Below are 23,043 nucleotides of genomic sequence, written 5' to 3'. Positions count from 1 at the left end.
GACCCACTTCATAACCAATTCTCACCACAGCCAAAGGCAGACCAATGCACGTCTGAGGGCTGAGTAGGCTCCAGCTCCAAATATCCAAGTAAGAAGAGGAAACGGAATATATAATTTTCAAACATGCCAAAATCCACTAACTGCCTCAGAAATTGCTACTGATAATTTTTAGCTACCTTTTAGTAAGGAAAAACCAATCCAACCAACCATACACAGATAGAAACAAAAAGAACAGGAAGTTAGAGACGTTACTTGTGGCATTAAAGTGCTAGTTTATAAAGTATTTCTAGTTCTTCTGAAACTCTCACGATGTATGTTGTGATATGTAATAAAAGCCTAATTTTGAAAGATAAAACTAAATGTGTATAGAAAAGGGAGTATATACAACCAAACAAAAACGGTTGATTCTTCTTTTCTGTATTAATAACATTTTCTATATTGAATACAAAATATAATTTAAATCAAGAGAAAAACAGAACAGGAAAACAAAAGTTATTTGAATTAATATCTTGATTCATTAACTAAGAAATAAATCAATTATCATAAAGTTCATTTTTCAGATGATAAGTCTTTTTTGAGCAGTTCCCCTTTTCCAATACCTATCTTAATTAATCATAATTTATTTATGTTTTTTTTTTCTCATATGGGTTCCAAGAATTGAAATCTCAAGTTACCATATTTGCATGCAAAGTGTCTTCATAGACTGAGCCATCTTGTTGGCCTATTTTTTATAGCTGTTTGTAAGTTATGTTTTTGAAAACATTAATTTAAAAAATTATAATTTATTTTAATTGAGGCATAATGAAATTCATCAGTCTTAAGGAAATGATAGGATTAGTTTTGAGACAAATGTGTACAATTATACTCATGATTACTTTATAATAAAATTATAAAATAATTCCAGCATCAAAATTATCATATTAAACATTTTGTGATACATCTCTACTCCATCACAACCTGTATAATTATTCATGTATAACTCTCTGAGTGAAATATATTTTCATTTTTTTTATCCAAGGAACAAGATTTCTGGCTTCCCTTCTAAACACATATTTCCTTTAATAGGAAGCTTATGACAAAATATATTCTAATGTAGAATTATTATCAAGACTATATGATAGTTCAAATTCTACATTCTTCTCAACAACTGATTTTTTTTTAATTTTTTATTATATATTTCTTTACTTAACATTTCAAAGGTTATTCCCCTTCCCAGTTTTCTGTCCATAAGCCCACATTCCCTTCCCTCCCCCTCCCCCGTATGGGTATTCCCCCTATACATCCCCCTTATTGCTCTCCCCCATATTCCCCTGCACTGGGGGGGGGGGGTACAACCTTGGCAAGACCAAGGGCTTTCCCTTCCCCTGGTGCCCCAACAAGGCTATTCTCTGCTACATATGCAGTTGGAGCCCTGGGTTAGTCCATGTATAGTCTTTCGGTTAGAGGAAGTATTGAAAGAGTTGAAGGAGCTTGCAACCCCATAAAAACAACAATGCCAACCAACCAGAGCTTCCAGGGACTAAACCACTAATCATAATTTATTAAATATTCTTTCTTCACAATGTATCAAAGGCTGCCTGAACCTATTATTTTATACATTCTGAGACCCCACTTCCAAAGATTGCAGCATAGTAGATCTTGGGGTGGAAACCAAGGTATTTGGACAGTTAGAGAAATGGCTCAGTTGTTAAGAGCACCTGCTGCTCTTGAAAAGGGCCAGGGTTCCAGCACAACTCCCTCCTCTCTCTGGTCTTGGGGATCACTACATACATGTGACACGCCTACCTGCATATAGATCTTTTCTTTTTGTTTAATTCTCATATCATTTTTCTAACATTTGACTATGAAGTGCAAAAAAGCAATAATGTTCTTCACAGGAAAAGTGGTTGGGAATTACTATGGCCACATGGTAAGTAAACATTTTCTAGAGTTCTTGTCTAGGCTTGATCATATTTCCTGTTTACTCTTTTTTTCTTTTTGAGATAGGGTCTCACTGTGCAGCTCTGGATGTCCTGGAACTCACTATGTAGACCAGGCTGGCCTTGAACTCACAAAGAGTCACCTGCCTCTGCCTCTCAAGTGCTAGAGATTCAAGGAGTGCACTACAGTGGTCTGGCTAGTTCCAATTTTTAAATTCCCAGAGAAAAAACCATCAGAGAACACAGCAAGCACAGTAGTATATTAGGTGAAACCTCTTATAATCTGAGAATAAGTAGTGAGAGAACAGAGTATGTCTTCTGCTGACTTGTAGACTTCTTATGTGAAGCATGTGGCTGACTGTGTGCTTGGAGGACTAAGTAGATATACAGATAAGATATAACCCAGTAGATACAATGTAACTTAGGCCAGATAACATACCTAGTTCAAGAAGTTTCTTTGTAAGCAGAAGTGCCTTATCCAGGTCACCCTGCTGGTACACTGCATAGCTCAAATAATCTAGAACCGAGACTTTGTCTACAGTAGACATCTCTCCCTCCTCCAGCTGCATCAGAGCCTGCTCCATCCAGAGTTCTGTGTGGTAATAATCTGCTTCTGTATAGGCCACTTTGCCCAACTCAAAGCAGTCCTCAGCTGTTAGAAAAGACTTGTGTTTCACTCCTATAAAAACAAAACAAAACAAACAAAGCCAGAGCATTAGCAATCCCAATATTGTACTATAGGAGGCTGCACAACCTTCCGAGTACTACTTCACTTTCATTTGAACACTGGAACATTGTTCAGTTGTAAGAAAAGCAAAAACCAGTTGGGTGTGTTAGCACTGCCTTTAATCCCAGCACTCAGGAAGTAAAGGAGGCAGTGAATTCTCTGTGAATTCAAGGCCAGCCAGGTCTAGGTCCAGGACTGTCAGAGCTATAGAGAGTGACCCTGTCTCAAATAAGTAAGTAAATAAACAGCAAAAATCTAATTTCATAAACAGACAAAACAGCCTAGCATAACAAGGCTTACAGGGCTGGTGCAGGGGATGTGCGTAACGAGTCTAAACTAAGGCCAGCTCCAAGCCCGGTGACCTGAGCTCATCACTCACAGTGGAAGCAGAGGACGGGCTCCACAAATTGTCCTCTGACTTCCACATGCATGCAATAGCACCCATGTGGCACACACATACACAAATAAATAAAGGTAAAAAGAAGAACACAAGACTTAGATAAAACCATGTAGCATGTAACAGTGTTATTACTACATGACTATTAACATCTAAGTACAGGTTACTGAACAGATGTGTTTTCATTTATCAAGTACACATGAAGCAGATGAAGTTACCAAAATGGCACATGGCTTAAGTTAAACTACACTGTAACACAGCAGGAATCATATCTTGTATCTGTCTCAAAAGCAACAACAACGAGGCATCTAACTCATGCTTAAGGAGCGCTCCAGCAGGAGATGAGCGGAAAATGGAAGAGAAGAAGGAAAAGCAAACTGCTGACGGCTCTTCTTTAAAGACTCCTCGGCGTCCGTCGGTATCCCCTCACCTCTAATTTTAGTAACTCAGATATCTCTCTCTCCTCTCTTCTCTCTTCTCTCCCCCCACCCCCAACCTCGGTTAATTGGGTAAGGGTTTACCGGTCAGAACCAACTCCTTCTTTCATGGACTCTTTGTATTGCTTTTCCTGTGGCTGTTGTTCTATTTTATTGACTTTATCCCTGAGTTTGATTATTTCTTGCCATCTACTCTTTCTGGGAATTATTTCCACTCTTGGGCATATGCCCAAAAGACTGTACATGCTATGCCAGGGACACCTGCTCAACCATGTTCACTGCGGTTCTATTCCTAATGGCCAGATTGGAAACAGAAGTCCAGCAACAGAGGATGACCAAAGAGAATGTACTACTCAACTCAGTAAAAAAAAAAAAAAAAAAAAAAAAAAACCCACAGGTAAATGGAAAGAGCTGAGGAAAACAAAACCATCCAGAGTGAGGTAATCCAGACCCCAAAAGGCAAATGTGGTATGTATTGATTATATGTGGATACTGGCTGCTCAGTCAGTGTAACCACAGAGTACTAGACTAGGGGAGGAAAGGATCTGCCTGTCGAGGAAGGAGAAAAAGCAGAGGTAAGTTATGGATGAATAGGAGGTGGGGGTGGGGTGGGGCTGATATTGGGATGTAAAGTGAATAAATAAATTAATTAAAGAAAAAACTTACATTTCCTAGTGGGCTGAAGAGCAGCTGAGGGACGAACGCAAGCACAGACAGAAGAGTCCTCTTACCTGGAAGATTGCCCTTCGAGATGGTATTCGTGTCTAGGTTGTAGGTGTCTTGCAGACGAAACAAAGCTTTTGCAGCCCCAACCTGGTCTTCGTCGTTAGGGAAGTACTGCCTCTGAATGGTCAGGTTAGAGATGAAGCCTTGAGATCGAAAACATTGAGTATAAAAAATATCTCATCAGTTTTCCACCTTACCAGGAAATTCCTACATTCACAAAGCATACTGAGATGGAGCAAACCACTAGCTTCAATTCCCGAGTCCCACTAGATGTGAGCACTGTGAGGTCACTGCAAAAATTACATCCATCTCAGAAAAGATCTAACTTCCAATAGTAACTACTAATAGTAACTGTTTATATGCAAAATATCCAGGAAAAAAACAATCAAAAAAGAGAAAAAGAACACCCAGAGGCCAGGATGATAATACATGCCTCTGACGCAAGAAATACAAAGACAAGAGGTCGACAAGTGTGTGCAAGAAATACAAAGACAAGAGGTCGACAAGTGTGTCAGGCAATCTGGAATACACAAGGCTGTCTCAACTGCCCAAGGAAGCTAGGCACGCTGGCACATGCCCTCAGCCCCAGCAGCATGTGGAGGCAGAGGCAGGCCGAGTCGTGAGTTCTAGCCAGCCAGTGCTACACAGTGATGGAGAAACAGAAATACAAGCTGGTTGGTACAGATCACTGGCAGGGTACCTATCTAAACACACAACGCCATGGGTTCCATCCTCAGGACCCTTCTTTCCCTGACAGACACAAACACTACAGGATTTATATAGTACAGTAAAATCAAACTAACAAAGTACTTAAGAACTATATAGTCCCTAAGGAGAATGGATTAAGAACACTCCTTTAAAAAACAGAATCAAAATGCGGTTTACAATTTAGTAATACCAATGTCACCCCTGTAAGTACGCTGGTTAACTTATTGTCAACTGCATGCACTTTGACCAGTAAGTATCAGGCATTAGTTAAATTACTAGGCATGTACAAGTGAACACTAGCTGAAAGGACACTGGCTCTCCTATCAATGCTGTCTACTTTAAGCTGACTCTAACAACTCCCACAAGAAATCCTGCAAGCAAGTTTTACAGAAGACCACAGTAGTTTCTGTTCCTTTTTTCTTTTAATTTTTTTCCAAGACAAGGTCTCACTAGACCAGGCTGGCCTCAACCTCAGAGCTCTGCCTGCTCTGCCCCTTGAGTGCTGGGACTAAAGGCATGAGCCACTCTACCTGGCTCCTATGTTTCTTATGAACCAAAACAAAACCAAGACCAAATATGCTGCTCAAGTTCTCTTAAGGAAAAAGAGAAAAATGTATATGTGGTTTTATATTTACACATAATATTATGTATATATAAAATGCATAGAAGATAGATAGATAGATAGATAGATAAATAGATAGGTAGGTAGGTAGGTAGATAGATAGATAGATAGATAGATAGATAGATAGATAGATAGATAGATAGATGGATAGATAGGTAATTATGGGATGACTACCACACAGAAAAAAATGCCAAAGTCTCAAGGGTCACATTATAAAAGAACTATAGAGAAGCAGAGGCAGAGGCAGAGGCCAGAGGCCAGAGGCAGAGGTAGAGGGAAGAAGGCAGAGGCCAGAGGCCAGAGGGCAGAGAGCAGAGAGCAGAGGGCAGAGGGCAGAGGCAGAGGGAAGAAGGCAGAGGCCAGAGGCCAGAGGGCAGAGAACAGAGAGCAGAGAGCAGAGGGCAGAGGGCAGAGGAGAGGGCAGAGGCAGAGGCAGAGGCAGCCAAAAGGTGTATTTCCTTATAACTGTTCTCAGGGTGTTAATACACGGGAAAAACAGCTTATGGTAAATTAGTACCCACAAGCATCTGCTAGTAGTGTTTCCTCCTTACCCACAGGAGATGCTGTTAAACCTTTAGTAGTTGGAAGGGAGCATGGATGGTACCAAAACTTTATAGATTGTTTTCCTTCTACACACATGCAAATGCTCAGTGTCTTTTCTAGCTAACAAAGGTGCTCTTCATGCAGTGTGGGCACAGCTTTCAGTCTGAGGTGCAAAAGGAAAACTGAACAATTTCTTTTTCCTTCACATTTTAATGAACTTGAGACTTATTCTTACCAAGAACCTTAGCAACTTCTGCACATTTTCCCCTTCATTTCTAAGTCAGAAACTCTCACAGGAACACTGTTGCTTTTCTCTGACATCCAAATTGCAGCATCTTAAAGCTTGCACTTGTGGACCATGTGTGCTCCAAAGGCTACATAAACAGAAGACTAAGGACTAAGGGCAAAGACATGCTGCAAGAAAGGGGGCCTCAAATCCCAACAGGGCAACTGGAGAGTTCATCTCACCAGCCAGAGAGCCACAAAACTTAAATCTTACTATTTTTCAAGTTTTCCACTTCACATTTTGGAGCTGCGACTGTGAGTACCGTGGATAAAGAGACTACGGCCGACTTACTACTCACCAACACTGGTAAGCGCTCTACGGAGTATTTTACTGACACAGATGTTTAACTTGCACCTTTTTTCCCTTTTTTGTATCAGTCAGCAATCATTCAACCAATACTTGTGCTTCTGCTGTATAGCACATAATCCCTTTACCTCCTTAAGCTTCAGGCTTAGTGTTCTGTGTTGGTTGTCATCTAGAACACCAACAGCTCCATTATTTCATTACAAAGACTTGAGAATTGATGTCTGTAGCGTCAATGTTTTAAATGACCGCCTACATGAAGAAAGATAACCCTAAACACACAATCCTGGGTGGCACACAGCTAACACTCCTCTTTGTAACACAACTCCTAATGATTTTGCCCTTAGAAATGACGTTATATGTCAAATAATCTAATCATTTCTGAAGATCAAAAGGTAAGATTACCCACGTTGTCAGAAATATTAGAAGTTACCATTTTTTTTTTTTAGATCAAATGATCCAGACTTCATTTATCTCTAGTCAGAGCAAACACACATGTAATTCTTCAATTCCATCATAAGCTCTTGGTGCACGAGGAACTGAGTTAGGCTTTAGTTCCGACGCCCCTTTAAACTCACCATCTGACATATCCTTGAGGATCAGATTCTCCAACTCACTCCACTCGGTGTTCAGACGTTTCATTAACTTGAATGCATTTACAGGGTGTCCGACAAACCCTTCTGGATCTTTTGTTGCTGTACTTGTTAGCCGGTCTAACTTCTCTGCCCATCTACAGAGGTCAGACATAAAAGTAGTGCACGTTTATGGCTGCACATGCTCTTTCTGTTTCTGAAAATAGACTTTTTTTTCAGACAATATAGTCTGATTATGGTTTCCCTTCCCCCAACTCCTCCCCTCTTCCCCACCCACCCAAATGTGGCACCTGCTTTTAATTCCAGCACTGAGGAGCAAAGAAAAGTAGGTCTCTGTAAATTCAAGGCTAGCCTGATCTACACAGTGAGTCTCTCCTCACCCCACAAAAAAGAGTGTACAAAGGGGGGAAAAATCAATCAAGTAAAGCACTTGGGAAATGAGACTAATTACAAGCTTTTCACTTAAACTATTCTCTACAATTTCTTTTTAAAGTAAAAATACAGACTCTAAAACACAACATCATACAGAAGAAAAAAATGCCTAATTTAATGAATCAAAATACAATTTCTTTTTTTTTTTGTTTTAGACTGTTTCTCCCAAATGGAATCTCATCTTAGAAATGCTAAAATTTACTCACTCAAAATTTTGATTTCCCCATAAGTCCTAAGAAACTAAAATCACTATTATAGTAAAATAAAAATGAACTAGCCCTGCCTAAATTCTGCAAAGTGTGTATTTAAAGCAACTCATTCTCTAAAAGTTTGTGTTTTTCCTTATTGTATGTTCTGCATGGTAGATGGTGTTTTGCCTACATCAATGAGTGCTGACCACATGCATGCCTGGTGCCCAGAGAGGCCAGAAGAGGTGTCGATCCCCTGAACTCCAGTTACAGACAGTTGTGAGCCACCATGTGGGTGCTAGGAATTGAACCTGGGTCTTCTGAAAGCTCAGCTCTTAATTGATGAGCCATCTCTCTAACACCTTACACATTTCTTTCTTTTAAGAATGGGGTCCCACTATGTTACCATTTAAGATAGCTGTGAATTTCTGGTTCAAGAATGTCCCTGCTTCACCTCCTCGAGTGGCAACAAGCACTGATGCAGGCCACTGAGCCCAGCCTAATTCACAGTCACACTAATCCCAGCCTAACTCACACTCACACTAATCCCGGCCTAACTCACACTCACACTAATCCCAGCCTAACTCACACTCACACTAATCCCAGCCTAACTCACACTCACACTAATCCCAGCCTAACTCACACTCACACTAATCCGGGCCTAACTCACACTCACACTAATCCGGGCCTAACTCACACTCACACTAATCCGGGCCTAACTCACACTCACACTAATCCCGGCCTAACTCACACTCACACTAATCCCGGCCTAACTCACACTCACACTAATCCCGGCCTAACTCACACTCACACTAATCCCGGCCTAACTCACACTCACACTAATCCCGGCCTAACTCACACTCACACTAATCCCAGCCTAACTCACACTCACACTAATCCCGGCCTAACTCACACTCACACTAATCCCGGCCTAACTCACACTCACACTAATCCCGGCCTAACTCACACTCACACTAATCCTGGCCTAACTCACACTCACACTAATCCCAGCCTAACTCACAGTCACACTAACTCTTCTCCTTGTTGCTTTGCTTTTTGAGACAAGGTCTTACTGTATTATGCAGTCTAGATTGGCCTTCAACTTGTGATCCTCCTGCCTCTATCACATGCTGGAATCACGTGTGTGTAACTATGTGCTAATTTACAGCAAATCTTTACACCCTATGTAGAATATGAATTTTAAAACAGAGACAAGAGCCATGCGGGTTAATACCGAGGACCAGCCTCCTCTTGGAGATGGGTTTCTGAGGAAGGGGTATTTGGGAGCAGCAAAAGAACTACTTGCAGTCAGTCATAGGTGCAAGCTGACAGCTTGCATTCTGTTCAATTTGGCTCTCCAGACAGCTCTGTAGACAGCTGTTGGCTCTGCAATCTGCTCCAGATAGCTTTCTGCTTGAGACAGCTCTCTCATGCTAGAAAAAAATGCTAAAAGCTCTCTGGATAGCTCATGTGTTTTCCAACCAAAGTCAGAAAAGCGTCTAGAAAAAAGTCTAAAAGAGCTGTGTTAGGTCTCTAAGTAATTCTTGAGTTTTCTGACAAAAGTCAGAAATCCTGATAGAAAAATTCTAAAAGAGCTGTGTTCACTCTCCAGGCAGTTCTCTTCTGGGTAGCTCTCCCTTGCAGATCAGTCTTTTATTACAGATCAATTCAGGCATTTACTCCAGGTTCCCTTTTGATTATCCCATGAATTTTATGACACTAGTCCCTTGATTCTTAGGAAAAGACAGAAGAATTTTTTTTTTAACACTGCAAATAAATTCAGAGATCTGCCTGCCTTTGTAAGCACAAACAATAAATTTAGTTGGGTGGGATTCAGACTGAGATTAGCATTCCCACCATGCCTGGACCTAAATTTGCTCTGTCCCAGGCTGACCTTGAACTCAGGAATCTGCCTGCTTTTGTAAGCACAGACAATAAGTTAGCTGGGTGGGATCTCACTCTGAGATCACCATTCCCTAAATCTCTTTATCTCCTTCCTTAGTATCTTTCTGACAAGCTGGCTCATAGTGCAGCTGCCTCTGTTCTTTTAGGTCCGTGAAACCCTTCATACAACTCATATTGCGTCCTTATATTTTTTGTATAGTTAAGAAATCCTAATTTTTTTTTTTAACTCATGTTTTCAGAGTTCTTTCCCACATCCTTAAGAGCTGCCAGAAGGTCTCAGCATTTACCATTTTTGTTCAGGAACACCAGACACATCCTCACCTCCCAGACTCCACTGTTTCCAATTTTCATGGAGTCATTAACCTTGGCAGGGAGAGCATTCCCCAAAGCAATATGCACATTATTACACAAACAAGCCTCATGCCTAGGAACTGACAACACTAGTGGAGGCCCATGCCCTGCTGGCTGTGCTCCAGAGATGGGAACTGTGTTACACAGGTCCTTCTGCATGGCCATGCAGAACTCAGCAGGGTAGTACACACCTTTAATCCCAGCATGCAACAGGTAGAGCAGGCCAATCTCAGTGTTATTTCTGGCCATCCAGGGCTACACAGTAAGACTGTCTCAAAACCTAATACATTAACACTAAGGCATTCACTTCAGAGTACAAAATCTCAGGTCAGGATTACATACAAACCTTAGTCACTAAAATTAACATTCAAGAAAAAACACATGGCTTTTATATTAGGTATCACTGATTGTACTTGTCACTGTAAGTCTACAGTGGAATCCCAAGAGGAACTGGAAAACTGCGCTAGCAGGTGGCATACTGGAGAGATGATCATTAGTTTATGAAAGATATTAGATGTAGGGCTTCTACATCCCCCTCCATCCATCCACACTGTGATGAGTAACCTGGACTGCCAACATCGTTAGATTACAAAGTAGCTCTTAAAAGACGCCTTTGGGTGTGTCTGTGAGTTGTTTACAGAGAGGACTACCGTGAATGTGGGCAGCACCTACACAGGCTCAGGAAGGAGGAAGCCTCCTAACCCCTCCATTCTCTACCTCTGCTCCCCAGCTGCCATTGAACTGCTCAGTTAGAATGAAATGAAATTAGAACATCTGAACTGTGAGATAAAGTAATTGTTTTCTCCCAAGTTTTGTTAAGTTACTTTGTCACAGTAATAAAAAGCTAACTAGGGACTAGGGAACTGGTCATGTGGTAAAGTGTTTATCATACAAGGACTGCCACTGAGTTCAGATCCCAAACATCCCCAACAATAGTCATATTTGTCTAATTCTAGAGCTTGGAGGTAGAAACAGAAAGATTCCTGAAACTTGGTGGCTAATTAGCCTTGCCAAATATGGTAGGAATCCTGCCTCAAAAAATAAGAGAATAATAGAGGAAGGCATCAGACGTTAACCTTATGCCATATGCATCTGCAAATATAAACATGTGCATATCCTAATATACAAGCTGACACGCACCACCTCTGACCCGGGACTGATCTTTGTTTCCCATCCTTAATGCTTTAGTCTTTCTCCCGCTTACATTTCCACTGCATGCTTCAGTGCAGGAGAGGAAACGTTCCGATGGAGCCGGAACGGCAGGAAGAAAAACACACTTACTTTTTGATTTGCTCTAACTTGTCCTCTTCTGCTTTAATGTAATCTTTTAGTGACGTCACCAGGTCTTTCTCATTATGGATCAAGTCAGTCATCTGACCTACACGGGAATAGGAAGGTCATTAAATATTCATCAATATAAATCTTTTAGAATTCATTAGGAAGGTTTTATCCTCTTGGAGGATTTAATCAGAATGGAACAGGTATGTTGTGAAGGATCATTTTTCTTTCTTTTTTCCCACCAGATAAACCAAAATAAAATTCCAATGAGTAATGGTTCTAGGTTTTAGAACTAATAAATTTTGTAAACTTGGACTATGTTGAAAATGGTGTTTTTCATTTTTAAACTAAATTAATAAACAGAGACCAAGCTGTCTTTGAACTCACAAAGATCTACCTCCTCTGCCCTAAGTTCTGGGACCAAGAGAGTACACCAGCACTGCCCAGCTTCAGCACACTATCTTTATGATACTTTTTAAACTTAGGGTGTGAGAAAATAACACATTTACAGTGAAGTAAAATATTAGAAAGTAATCTATGCATTAAAATGGTATGTATATGCATTAATTATGTGTAGAGATTAATCACTAAGTTTCTTCTTTATTTTTTTTTTTTTGTAAGAGCGTCTCATTATATAGACTTGGCTGGCCTGGACCTTAGTATATAGACCAAGCTTGACCTCAAATTCATAGAGCTCTGGCTACCTTTGCCTCCAGTGCTGGGATTAAAGTCATACATAGTTGGGTGCTGTCATGCCCAACTAGCACTAACTTTTTGGTATGCTTTTCTAAATTTTTCCAATTTCTAAGCATAATACATATCACCTTTGTAATCAGAAAAAATTAATTTAAAGAAATCCAAGGCAGGTAGTACGTACTATAACTACTGTCCACACTGCACTCATGGAGAGTACTCAGTAAACTATTTCTTTTTAAAGAATGAAGAAAGGCAGACAGACATAAAGGAATTTTTCAAATGGCCCTCTTAAATAGGCAAGGGATAAACCGAGGTTAATCTTCAGGAATACAGTGCATTTGTTTTTACCAATTTAAAAATACAAAAGCATGCAAAATTTAAAATGTAAAACCTAGTAGGTTACAAATGGCTAAGACTTACCAATTGAAGTAAAAAAGCCTGGATGGGCTGAACACTGAGGAAGTAGAATCCCCATCATTAATACACCCCAGATCATCTTGGAGCACCCCACAGGTTCACACACCTACAAGAATAGTAGCAATTAGTCTCCAGGCTGCCTCTAGAATTGATGTTAACTTTTTAAAATCAATGTAATGACTAATTTATGACTTTAATAAATTTAGATGCTCCATGCTATAGAGAAACTTCAACCCATTTGTTTCCCTGCTATTGCAAGCAGAGCAACTGAACAGTTACGGTTTTTGAAAAGGATTTCTTTTTAGTCTTAATTGTGTATGTGTGTGCAGTGATGAGCACGAGTGTGGGTGTCAGCAGAGGCCAGAGCTGGAATTATAGGCAGTTGACAGCCACTACATATGGTGCTGAGACTAGAATTCAGGTCCTCTGGAAGAGCAGCAAGTGTTAACAGCTAAGTCGTCTCTCAAGTCTCAGAAGTGGCATTTTATATAGTATGAAAATGTTTTCCCTTTTGTCTAGCTCTAAAACATGAATGCCCCACAAGAATATACTTTAGAGATCACCAATACACTTTAAAGATGATAGAAATGGTGTAAAAGAAAAAATTCGGAGCTCTTTAATCCTTAAAATTTCTAACTTAAACCATCTTTCCCAAGTATGGTTCTAACTTTAAAATTCGAAGTTGTAGAGATGATAAAAGTGGAGGTGACTGATTATTTCATATCTCTGTGAGAGCACTGAATCATGATGAGAGACGGGACTGTCTTGGTGTGTTAATTAAACATGAATGGAGCTATACTATTTTGTTTGAGACAGGATCACCTGTATTCAGGCTGGCCTTTGACTTTCTAGAGCTAAGACTCACCTTGAACTTCTGATCCTACTGATAGCTGGGATTTTAGGTTTGTGTCCCTACGCCCTGTTTAGCTGGTGCTGGAGATGGAACCCCAGAGCATGATAATCCAATACTGTATCCAGTTAGCTGTACCCCAACAGCAATGCTATTACTTAAGGTGTGGTCAATACCAAAAGAATGAATAGCCCTGTACATTTAAACTAGTAATTTCTCCTAACAATATAGGTTTGAGGGCTAGCTTGAGAGGAGGAAGGCTTTGCTATTATTTTGTTTTTTTTTTTTGTTGTACTTTTTCTCTTCTGTGTTCTATGTTAAAAGAAAGAAAGAAAGAAAGGAAGGAAGGAAGGAAGGAAGGAAGGAAGGAAGAAAGAAAGAAAGGAAGGAAGGAAGAAAGAAAGGCCATCCAAGCCTTGTACACCACTGTGACTTTCCCCCTATGCTCAACCTGGTAACAAAACTCTTCTTGATAATTTTTCCCTTTTTCTGTTCTTGTATGTGAGGTCGTATCTGAATCTTGCTAGTCACTCGTCTAAATTACTGAGAAGCAGGTTCTCTCAGCCAAACCCAGAACTCACTCATATGCCGAGTAGCCCCTGGAGCCAGCCTGCTCTCTCTGGGATCAGGTTTTTGCTATCTAAGGTGAGGAATGCAGGCAGACTGTCATACCCACTTGGTATAACACCTGCATTCTGGGAGACTGAACTCTGGTCCTTACAGTCTGTTAACCACAGCCTCTCACCACCCCTACCTTCTTTTTCCCCTATCCCTGGTTCAGTCTTTTCCAGTGAGGACTATTCATGATAAATGAGGGTACTGGGTAACCACTGAAAGGCTCCATCTTGCTTTATCAACTAACTACCCTTATACTCTTCCTCCTCCCCTACCAAAAACATGGGCTTTCTCATTGCTTTACCGCAGAGTAAGTTACTGCTCAAGTATGGCGTGCTTCAGAAGCAGGTTCCTATCTGTTAGGTGATTGCCAGCCTGTTATTGTAGACACTTCTCTGATCTTTCTCGTGAGGCTTCAACAGAGGCAAACTGAAATCCACAAAAGCTGAAAAGGACCTTCATCTTCTCCCTTAAATTGAATCTCAATGAAAAAGATCACCATAAAAAAATGGCATTTTGGAAGAACTCCTATATCTCCCCCTACAAGTTAGCTACAAATTTCCAGATTCTTCCAGAAGGACACAGTAGTGAAACAGTTTTTTGGCTGCCTTACAGTGGCCTGGAGAAAGCTTCTAGAATGTAGCAGACGCAGGCACTTCCTCTATTGGGCTCCTGCCAAAGGACGAATCTTTTTCAAAACACCAGGCTGTCTGACGAGTCTAGAATATTCTCTCAGTGTTTAATCAGATTCTTGCCATAATTTTCTTAGTTAGTAAATGCTATTTCCAGAAAAAAAAATTATACATGTTTTCAATATATTAATAGAAGGCTAGTCACAAGTATTATGTAAATTTTTAACTTTTATGATAAAGTTTAGATCTGCTAGATAAGACCATTTTTATTACTAAAATATATTGTTATTAAAGATTCTTCGTGTTGGGGATTTAGCTCAGTAGTAGAGCACTTGCCTAGCAAGTGCAAGGCCTTGGGTTCAGTCCTCGGCTCCGAAAATAAAAAAAAATAAAAAGATTCTTTGTTACCTACCATTGTCTTTAACATCACAATAAACCAAGAATCATTAGCTTACAGAAATAACTATGTTTTAAATTTATAATATGTATGTTTTGCCTCCATATATATATATACATATATATATGCATATATACATATATATGTACACAGGCGCGCGCACCCCTGGTACCCTCAGAGGCCAGAAGAGGTTAGAATCCCTAAAAGTGGATTTACAGCTGGTTCTGGATCTACAATATGGATGCTGGGAATCAAACCAAAGTCCCCTACACACATGGGGACACACACAGGGACACATAGGCACACACAAGAGCAATAAGGTGGCTAAACTGCTAAGTCACCTCTCTAGCCCACCTACCCCCATTTTTATTTTATGTATATGAATCCTTTGTCTGTTTGTCTGTGTACCACCTCTGCTCCCTGCATGCAGAGGCCAGAAGAAGGCATCAGATACCTGAAACTAGAATTTATAGCTGGGACTCCACACCCCAGTGCCTCTGCAAGAATAGCAGTGCTCTTAACTTCTGAGCTTTCGCCCCAGCCCTGAAAACTATACTTTAATAACTATAAAGCCTCAAAGCACTAGTAATATGAATATGTCTGCTTCTTCAAAATAAATTTTACAAAGATCTGATAGCCATAACCAGACCAGTGTAACAAAACAAGTTATAAGGGCTCTGAAAGCTGGGAATTTATAAACTTAAAAATAAGAAAACAGGTGGCTCAGTGGGTAAAGGCACTTACCAACAATGAGCGAGTTCAGCCTCAGACTCCACACTGTCGAAGGCTAGAGCTGACGCCACACACACATCAGGACACAACCCCACCCACCCAGCAAATACATTAAACAAACAAACAAACAAATGAACTAGGTGTGATAGCTCACACACTTAAAACCCCAGAACTCAGGAAACAGAGGCAGCCAGATATCTGTGAGTTCAAGACCATCCTGATCTTCATAGTGAGATCTTATCTCAAAAATAAGAAGGGGCTAGAGTGATGGCATGATGGTGTGATGGCGTGATGGCTCAGGAGTTTAGATATGTACTGCTCTTATAGAGGATCTGAATTTAGTTCCCAGCACCCACACTAGGAAGCTCATACCACCTGTAACTCCAGCTCCTGAGAATCTACCTCCTCAGGCCTCTGCAGGTACCTGCACGGACACACACGGGGACACACACGGGGACACACACGGGACACATACGCACACATTTTTTTTGTATCAGAAATCAAGGCTAAGGAGGCAACTCAATGGACAACATGGTTTGTCCTGAGTTTGTCCCTAGAATTGGTATCTATCATCCACTTTCCTATAGGAGACAACGACAGGAAAATCCCAGGAAGCTGGGAACTAGTAGGCTAGCTAGCCTGTATATACAACAGCAAAAAAAACAGAGGTCGGGTTACAAGCAGGGTGGAAGGTAAGAACTGCCACCTGCGGTTATCTTCTAACTACAGTCTACATATACACCAACAGGAGGGGTGGGGATGGGGGGAGAACAGAACTTATCACAATCCAGATGGTTAGGTTGTATGGGGCCACTGAAATAGTTCAGTAGGCAAAGGTGCTTGCCACCAACCTGAAGACCTGAGTATTTAGAAGTATTTCTAGGGGCTGGGGATTTAGCTCAGTGGTAGAGCACTTACCTAGGAAGCGCAAGGCCCAAAAAAAAGAACCAAAAAAAAAAAAAAAAGTATTTCTAATCACAAGGTCTCTTACTCTTTACAACCTGTGGACTGAATCAGTCACACACACCAAGAATTTCCCAGTATCTGAGGAGGCCTCTTAGATAATTCTTTTTTTCAAGCTACTTTAAATTGGATTCTACCGTGTGCAATATAGAATCGGCCTACACAGCATCACGCAGAACGGTCAGCAAGCAAAGCTCATTACTGCCATAGAGCTAAGTTCTCAAACTCTGCTCATCAGAGCTGTCGCGCGACCGGCAAGGAAGACGCAACACCATTGAATCCTTCTCAATCAGCCTTTATTGCAGGAACACCTCATTGATAGTACGGGAACCCCGGGGAACAAAGGCACTTGCCTTAAGTACAAAACAGACAGCATGGCTAAGGACTTGTCCTCGGGGGATTGGTGGAGTAAAGACATCTTATTAACATGCTTATCAACTATGACCTAGTAAAGATGTCAGAAGAAAGCTAAAGGTGGTAGTAATACAAGCGACCACTAGATGTCAGTGCTATAGATAAATGCTCCCAACACAGAGCCATCTAAGGTCTGGAGTAAACAGATCATTTGTACACATTTCCCGGTGCTCGTCTGATGACAATGCTTTAAGAGCCACTGGATATAGACAAACATTGAAATCACAAAAACAGAACTCTCTCTTTAAGATGGGCTTTACTCTTCAGTTTTTCTTTTGGGAAAATAGACTCAGTCTACTGAATGGTTCCTAATGTGTTCTAATCCTATGTCTCAATTAGCTACAGTCACTGCACAGCCTACGCGGCATGCTACGAGGGAGACAGCTTTATTAATCACTTGTTTCAACATAATGCTTTTCTTAATTATACTGTCCGACTTCCATCTATCTCTCTTCCCTCTTCGAAGTCCACAAAGCAAATACAACAGAGTAGTTAAGAGTCAAGCTTCCTGGGCTGGAGAGATGGCTCAGTGGTTAAGAGCACTGACTGCTCTTCCCGAGGTCCTGAGTTCAAATCCCAGCAACCACATGGTGGCTCACAACCATCTGTAATGAGATCTGATGCCCTCTTCTGGTGTGTCTGAAGGCAGCTACAGTGTACTCATGTATAGTAAATAAATAAAATATTAAAAAAAAAAAAGAGTCAAGCTTCCTAAGAGATAATACAGCATCAAAGAAAAGTGAGACACAAATGACTTCTGCTCCAAAGTTTCCAAGCATGGACTAGAATTCAAAGTGAATGTAATCACTTTCACTTTATATTATTTATTTATCTAGGTCTTTTTGAGCAGAGTCCAGGCTGGCTTTGAATTCCCAGATACTGAATGTAATCTCTTAAAAGAAACAAAAAACCATCTCAGGATTCCTGAGAGCTGGGAGAAGAGATGAGGGAAGGAAGGGGAGGAACAGAAAAGGAACCAAGAAGCTTCACAGACGCCAAGACAAACTCAGTGCTGTAGCAATATGAAAAATGTATTGAAGATAATTTATGAGCCTGGTGTGGCAGTGCAGACCTGTAACCCCAGCACTTAGGAGGCTGAAACAAAACACTGTAAATCTGAGACCATCATGGGTCACCTAAGTTCCAGGTCAGCCTAAGAAACACAGCAAAACTGTACACCAAAAGGAAAAGGACTTGATTATTGTACAAGCTATTTACTGGATTACTAGGGCAGTGTATCTGACAGAAATCTCACTACCCTTTCAGCCTCATATTTTTCTTCTAAAACGTTGCAATATTTTAAGAAAACTCCTCCCTCGGAGACACATCATCCAAATCTTAACAGCAGAGATGAAATTATGTTTGATATTCTAATTTCAACTTTGCCTGACATTAAAATTTCTCCACAAGCCCTTTTAAGTCTCTCCATGCCCCGCCCCCCACTTGCCTCAAACCTTTGAGAAAGCTCTGGCAGATCTCATCCTAGCTGCTGCCTTGTGTTCACCTTTAATCTTGGGATAGTTTTCACAATCAACGCAAACTCTGGTTCCTAGTGAAGGCCTCTATCGTGTGCTGCGTAACTGGACTTGGCATGCTCTTCAATCAAAATAGGACATGTTTTCCAAAACAACTAAGCAATGACGAAAGGAACTAGTTCCACTCCCAATCTTCCCTGTGGTCCTTCATCAAACCCCATCTGTCTTCACTTCATTCATAGGTTTTCATCACGTTTCTGATGGACAATTTTTAATACTATGATCAAATTTTAATAAAAAATGTTAAGAATCACTATTAAATGGTACTGTCCTTTATTTTTGGACTGTGCATTTTACTTTAGAGAAAGAGTCTTTCTATGTAGCCCTGCAACTCACTATGTAGACAAGGCTGGCTTCAAACCCAGAGATCTACCTCTGACTGCCACGTCTAGCTGAGACTGACTGCCTTCTTCAAACTATGTAACAGACTTTATTGTTTCAAGCACCTTAGAAACATGTAGTCATCTCTTACCATGTGTGGTGCCACACAGCTACAACTCAAGTATTCAAGAGACTAAAACAGGGCTGGAGAAATGGCTCAGGGGTTAAGAGCACTGACTGATCTTCTAGAGGTCCTGAGTTCAAATCCCAGCAACCACATGGTGGCTCACAACCATCTGTAATGGGATCTGATGTCCTCTTCTGGTGTGTCTGAAGACAGCTACAGTGCACTCAGACAGACATCCTCTCTTAAAACATACATTTCTTTGTTTTTAAAGAAGCATTTATTTATTTTATGTATATTGTATATTTATGTACACTGAGTCATCGCCCCAGCCCCATACATTTAATGTAGAAAAAAGAATTCTCATTTCCCAGAACAGAGAACCTGAAAATGTTATTTTGATATTAGAAGCATTCTAAATTAATAAGATTCACTAATAATGCCTACTTTATTTGGTGGCCCCTTTAATAAGAAGGGGGATAAGCAAGGTGTTCCGTAACTCCAGTTCCAGGGGATGGAACACCCTCTCCTGGCCTTTTCAGATACCACACATATGTACACAGACATACAATCAGGCAAAAGCAGACACATGTGCTATATGAGGGACATGGGAAAAAACCAAGGACTTCGAGAAGGTGGAGAAGTGGCCACCTCACCTCAAAGCTCACTAGAAATCAGATGCAGAGTCTACATTAAGAGGGAGCAGAGAGTGGAAAGAGACTGTGGAAAGAAGGAACAAATATCCAGTTGTACACACAATGCTTGATGTTGCTTGTGTACTCTGCTACATATAAACAGTAACATTCTTCTCAAGTTTCTCCTACAGATAAAACAAAGACGGCAAGTATGGTGGCCATCACCACCTGAAAACTCAGCCCCAGGAGGTAGAGGCAAGAGGATCATCCAAGAATCTGCGGCCAACTTGGTCTACAGAGTGAGTTCTGGGCCAGCCAAAGCTACATAGTTATCTCAAAACAACAAATGAACAAACAAAAATACCAGCAAATAAGAAAAAAGCTGGAGGGTTGGGGATTTAGCTCAGTGGTAGAGCGCTTGCCTAGGAGGCACAAGGCCCTGGGTTCGGTCCCCAGCTCCGAAAAAATGAAAATGAAAAGGAAAAAAAAAAAAAAGAAAAGAGCTGGAGTGATGGCTCAGCGGTTGAAAGTACCAACTGCTCTTCCAGAGGTCCTGAGTTCAATTCCCAGCAACCACATGGTGGCTCACAACTATCTGTAATGGATTCTGGTATATCTGAAGACAGCTACAGTATACTCATATACATTAATAAAATCTTTAAAAAAAGAGCCAGGTATCATAATTCATGCTTATAATCCCTGCACTCAGAGGACTCAATCAAAAGACTGGAGTTTGTGTTCACCTGACTACAGAGTCTTGAGCAAAACAATTAGGACCTTGTCTTATTATACTAATTTATTAAGGAGAGGGCGTGATCATGTGCTGTGGCCAGCACTCAAGAGCCTATGGCCTGAAGATCCTGAGTTTGAGATCAGCCTAGGCTATAGATCAAGAGATTCTGTGTCGGGGTTGGGGATTTAGCTCAGTGGTAGAGCGCTTGCCTAGCAAGCGCAAGGCCCTGGGTTCGGTCCCCAGCTCCGGAAAAAAAAAAAAAAAAAAAGAAAAAAAGAGATTCTGTGTCAAGTTTTAAAAAAAGAAAAGGAAACGAAAACTTAACAAAACCAACTCTATAGTTCTTTCTCACTGCAGTTCAATAGAAGTCTACAATAGTTGGTGTCACAATTGCTGACTGTTATTATCATTATTTGGGGCCAACTTTGCTTTTGAAGGGTTGCAAATAATTCAGAGAACAATTCATGATCTGGAAGTTTGAGAAACTATTCAGACAATAAAATCAGGTACTGTGGTGAAGAATCTTATAAAATTTATAACCAGGAAAATAAAAAGATTAGCATCAGGGCTGGAGAGATGGCTCAGAGGTTAAGAGCACTGACTGCTCTTCCAGAGGTCCTGAGTTCAAATCCCAGCAACCACATGGTGGCTCACAACCATCTGTAATGAGATCTGATGCCCTCTTCTGGTCTGTCTGAGGACAGACAGCTACAGTATACTTACATATAATAAGTAAATAAATCTTTAAAAGAATTAGCATCAACAAATTAGCGATTAAAACTTTACTGGTTTCCACTTATTAAAAAGCACCTTCTTCCAACAAGCTGTTTATAGAGTCCATTTCTGTAATTATGGTGAGTATATATTAAAAAATTCACTATTTCTGGGCAGTGGTAGCACACACCTTTAATCCCAGTACTGGGGAGGCCGAGCCAGGTAGATCTCTTGAGTTTGAGGTCAACAAAAACCCCCAAATTGTCCTCTAGGGTTTGACAATATATTGGCAAACATGCACACAAAATACAGTTAAAAATTTTACAAACTTCAAAGTTATCCTCTTTATGTGACTTCCCACATACATGCTATGGTACATGCACACATTGTGACACAGATGCACCCCACACACACACACACACAGTAAACATAGTGGTATTTTTCTCAAGTTTTTAATGTTACTGGAGTGTCAGGAGGAACTAAGATGTTCTACGCACAAGTGTAGTGATGTTGGAATCTCAGACACACAAAAAAGAGCCATAAAGTTCTTCCCTGTAAGAAAAAAGCTGTAGGGGCTGGGGATTTAGCTCAGTGGTAGAGCGCTTACCTAGGAAGCGCAAGGCCCTGGGTTCGGTCCCCAGCTCCGAAAAAAAAGAACCAAAAAAAAAAAAAAAAGAAAGAAAAAAGCTGTAATGTTCAACAAGACATTTTGAGATAATAAACACAGTGTTTATCATATGATCTGCTACAATTTTTTATTTAGTTATTGGTATTAATCTTTTATTGTGCCTAAATTACAAACTAAGCTTTCCTTCAGTATGTATATCAAAAACCACACTGCATCACTCAAGGTTTCTGATACTCCTGGGAATCTTTGAAGGCACCTCGTGTGGACAACAGGGAACTACATATTGTTCTTCTACAGTCTTAATAATGCTTTCCCCCTCCTTTAAAAGATGGGTGTATCTTTATTCTATGTGCATGGAGTGTCCTCGGGGGTTAGGCGAGGGCCCTGGATCCACAGATGGTTTTGAGAGTTTATGTGGTGATGTGAGCCAAACCTGGGTCCTCTGACAGAGCAGCCAGTGCTCTCAACAGTTAAGCATCTCTTCAGCCCTCTGCCCAATGCTTTATGACTTATGGTTATCAACTGTTTATTTTAGACTTTTTGCTAGTCTAAAAGAAAACTATTAACCACATGTTGGAAACATCTAGAGAGGTTTAATGCACTCTGCATACCTGAGAGAAAAATTGCTATTATGTGCCATTTCATGTTCACATGTCATTCCCAATACAGATGATTACGTATTCTCTTGTCTCTGGCCATAACCGATTCCATCAGAAGACGGATAAGTTAGTAGAGAGCAGAAGCACTTCCTATCGTCTTAATAAACAAAGTCATCCTCAGTGTTCACTTCACCGACCTTCCATCTCTCCAAGGCACCCTACAGAGTGTGCTGGGTGTTTCCTTTCATTTAAAGTATGCTCCCACTATGTAGCCCAGACTGGCCTTCAACGTGGGCTCCCCCTGCCTCTGTCTTTGGAGTGCTGGGACTAGCTGTCTTAAATTCCCTTTTTCCTTACACTGGTCTAACTCCGCTCTTTCTAGTTTTCAGTTTCCTCTTTTCCCACACCAGCTCTCAAGAGGAGAAAAGACACACGAACTTAAGACCACATGTACTAGAGCTGGATGACGGTGCAGCAGCTCAGAGCATTTGTTGCTCTTACAGAGGACCGGAGTTTGCTTCCCAGCACTCACACGGTGCCTAACAACCCTCAGCCTCCATTATCAAGGCTTCTGACCTTACTCTTCTGGCCTGTGCAGGAACAGCACACAAAGATGCAGGGAA

At 40.8% G+C, this 23,043-nt stretch overlaps 1 protein-coding gene and 1 non-coding gene across 6 annotated transcripts in view; both read right to left on the bottom strand.

Moving 5' to 3' along the window:
* The window catches only part of P4ha1 (prolyl 4-hydroxylase subunit alpha 1), a 111,090-nt gene that overhangs the window by 23,491 nt on the left and 64,556 nt on the right, over window positions 1–23,043 (bottom strand). For all 5 annotated transcript variants that reach the window (XM_063279494.1, XM_006256425.4, NM_172062.2 and 2 more), the window contains 5 exons: window positions 12,532–12,634; window positions 11,419–11,515; window positions 7,247–7,398; window positions 4,212–4,349; window positions 2,359–2,598 (listed from right to left, as the gene is read on the bottom strand). In XM_063279494.1, the coding sequence (XP_063135564.1) occupies window positions 2,359–2,598; window positions 4,212–4,349; window positions 7,247–7,398; window positions 11,419–11,515; window positions 12,532–12,607 (703 nt within the window). In that variant the 5' untranslated portion in view covers window positions 12,608–12,634. The remainder of the gene's footprint in view (window positions 1–2,358; window positions 2,599–4,211; window positions 4,350–7,246; window positions 7,399–11,418; window positions 11,516–12,531; window positions 12,635–23,043) is intronic.
* On the bottom strand, window positions 9,426–9,488 carry LOC120099055 (U7 small nuclear RNA). The gene has a single exon (XR_005497877.1). It is a non-coding gene; the product is annotated as a U7 small nuclear RNA (small nuclear RNA).

Source organism: Rattus norvegicus, chromosome 20, assembly GCF_036323735.1.
Source record: "Rattus norvegicus strain BN/NHsdMcwi chromosome 20, GRCr8, whole genome shotgun sequence".
NCBI classification, from domain to species: Eukaryota; Metazoa; Chordata; class Mammalia; order Rodentia; family Muridae; genus Rattus; species Rattus norvegicus.
Note: the sequence above shows the minus strand (reverse complement) of the source record. Positions and strands in the feature narration are given on the sequence as shown.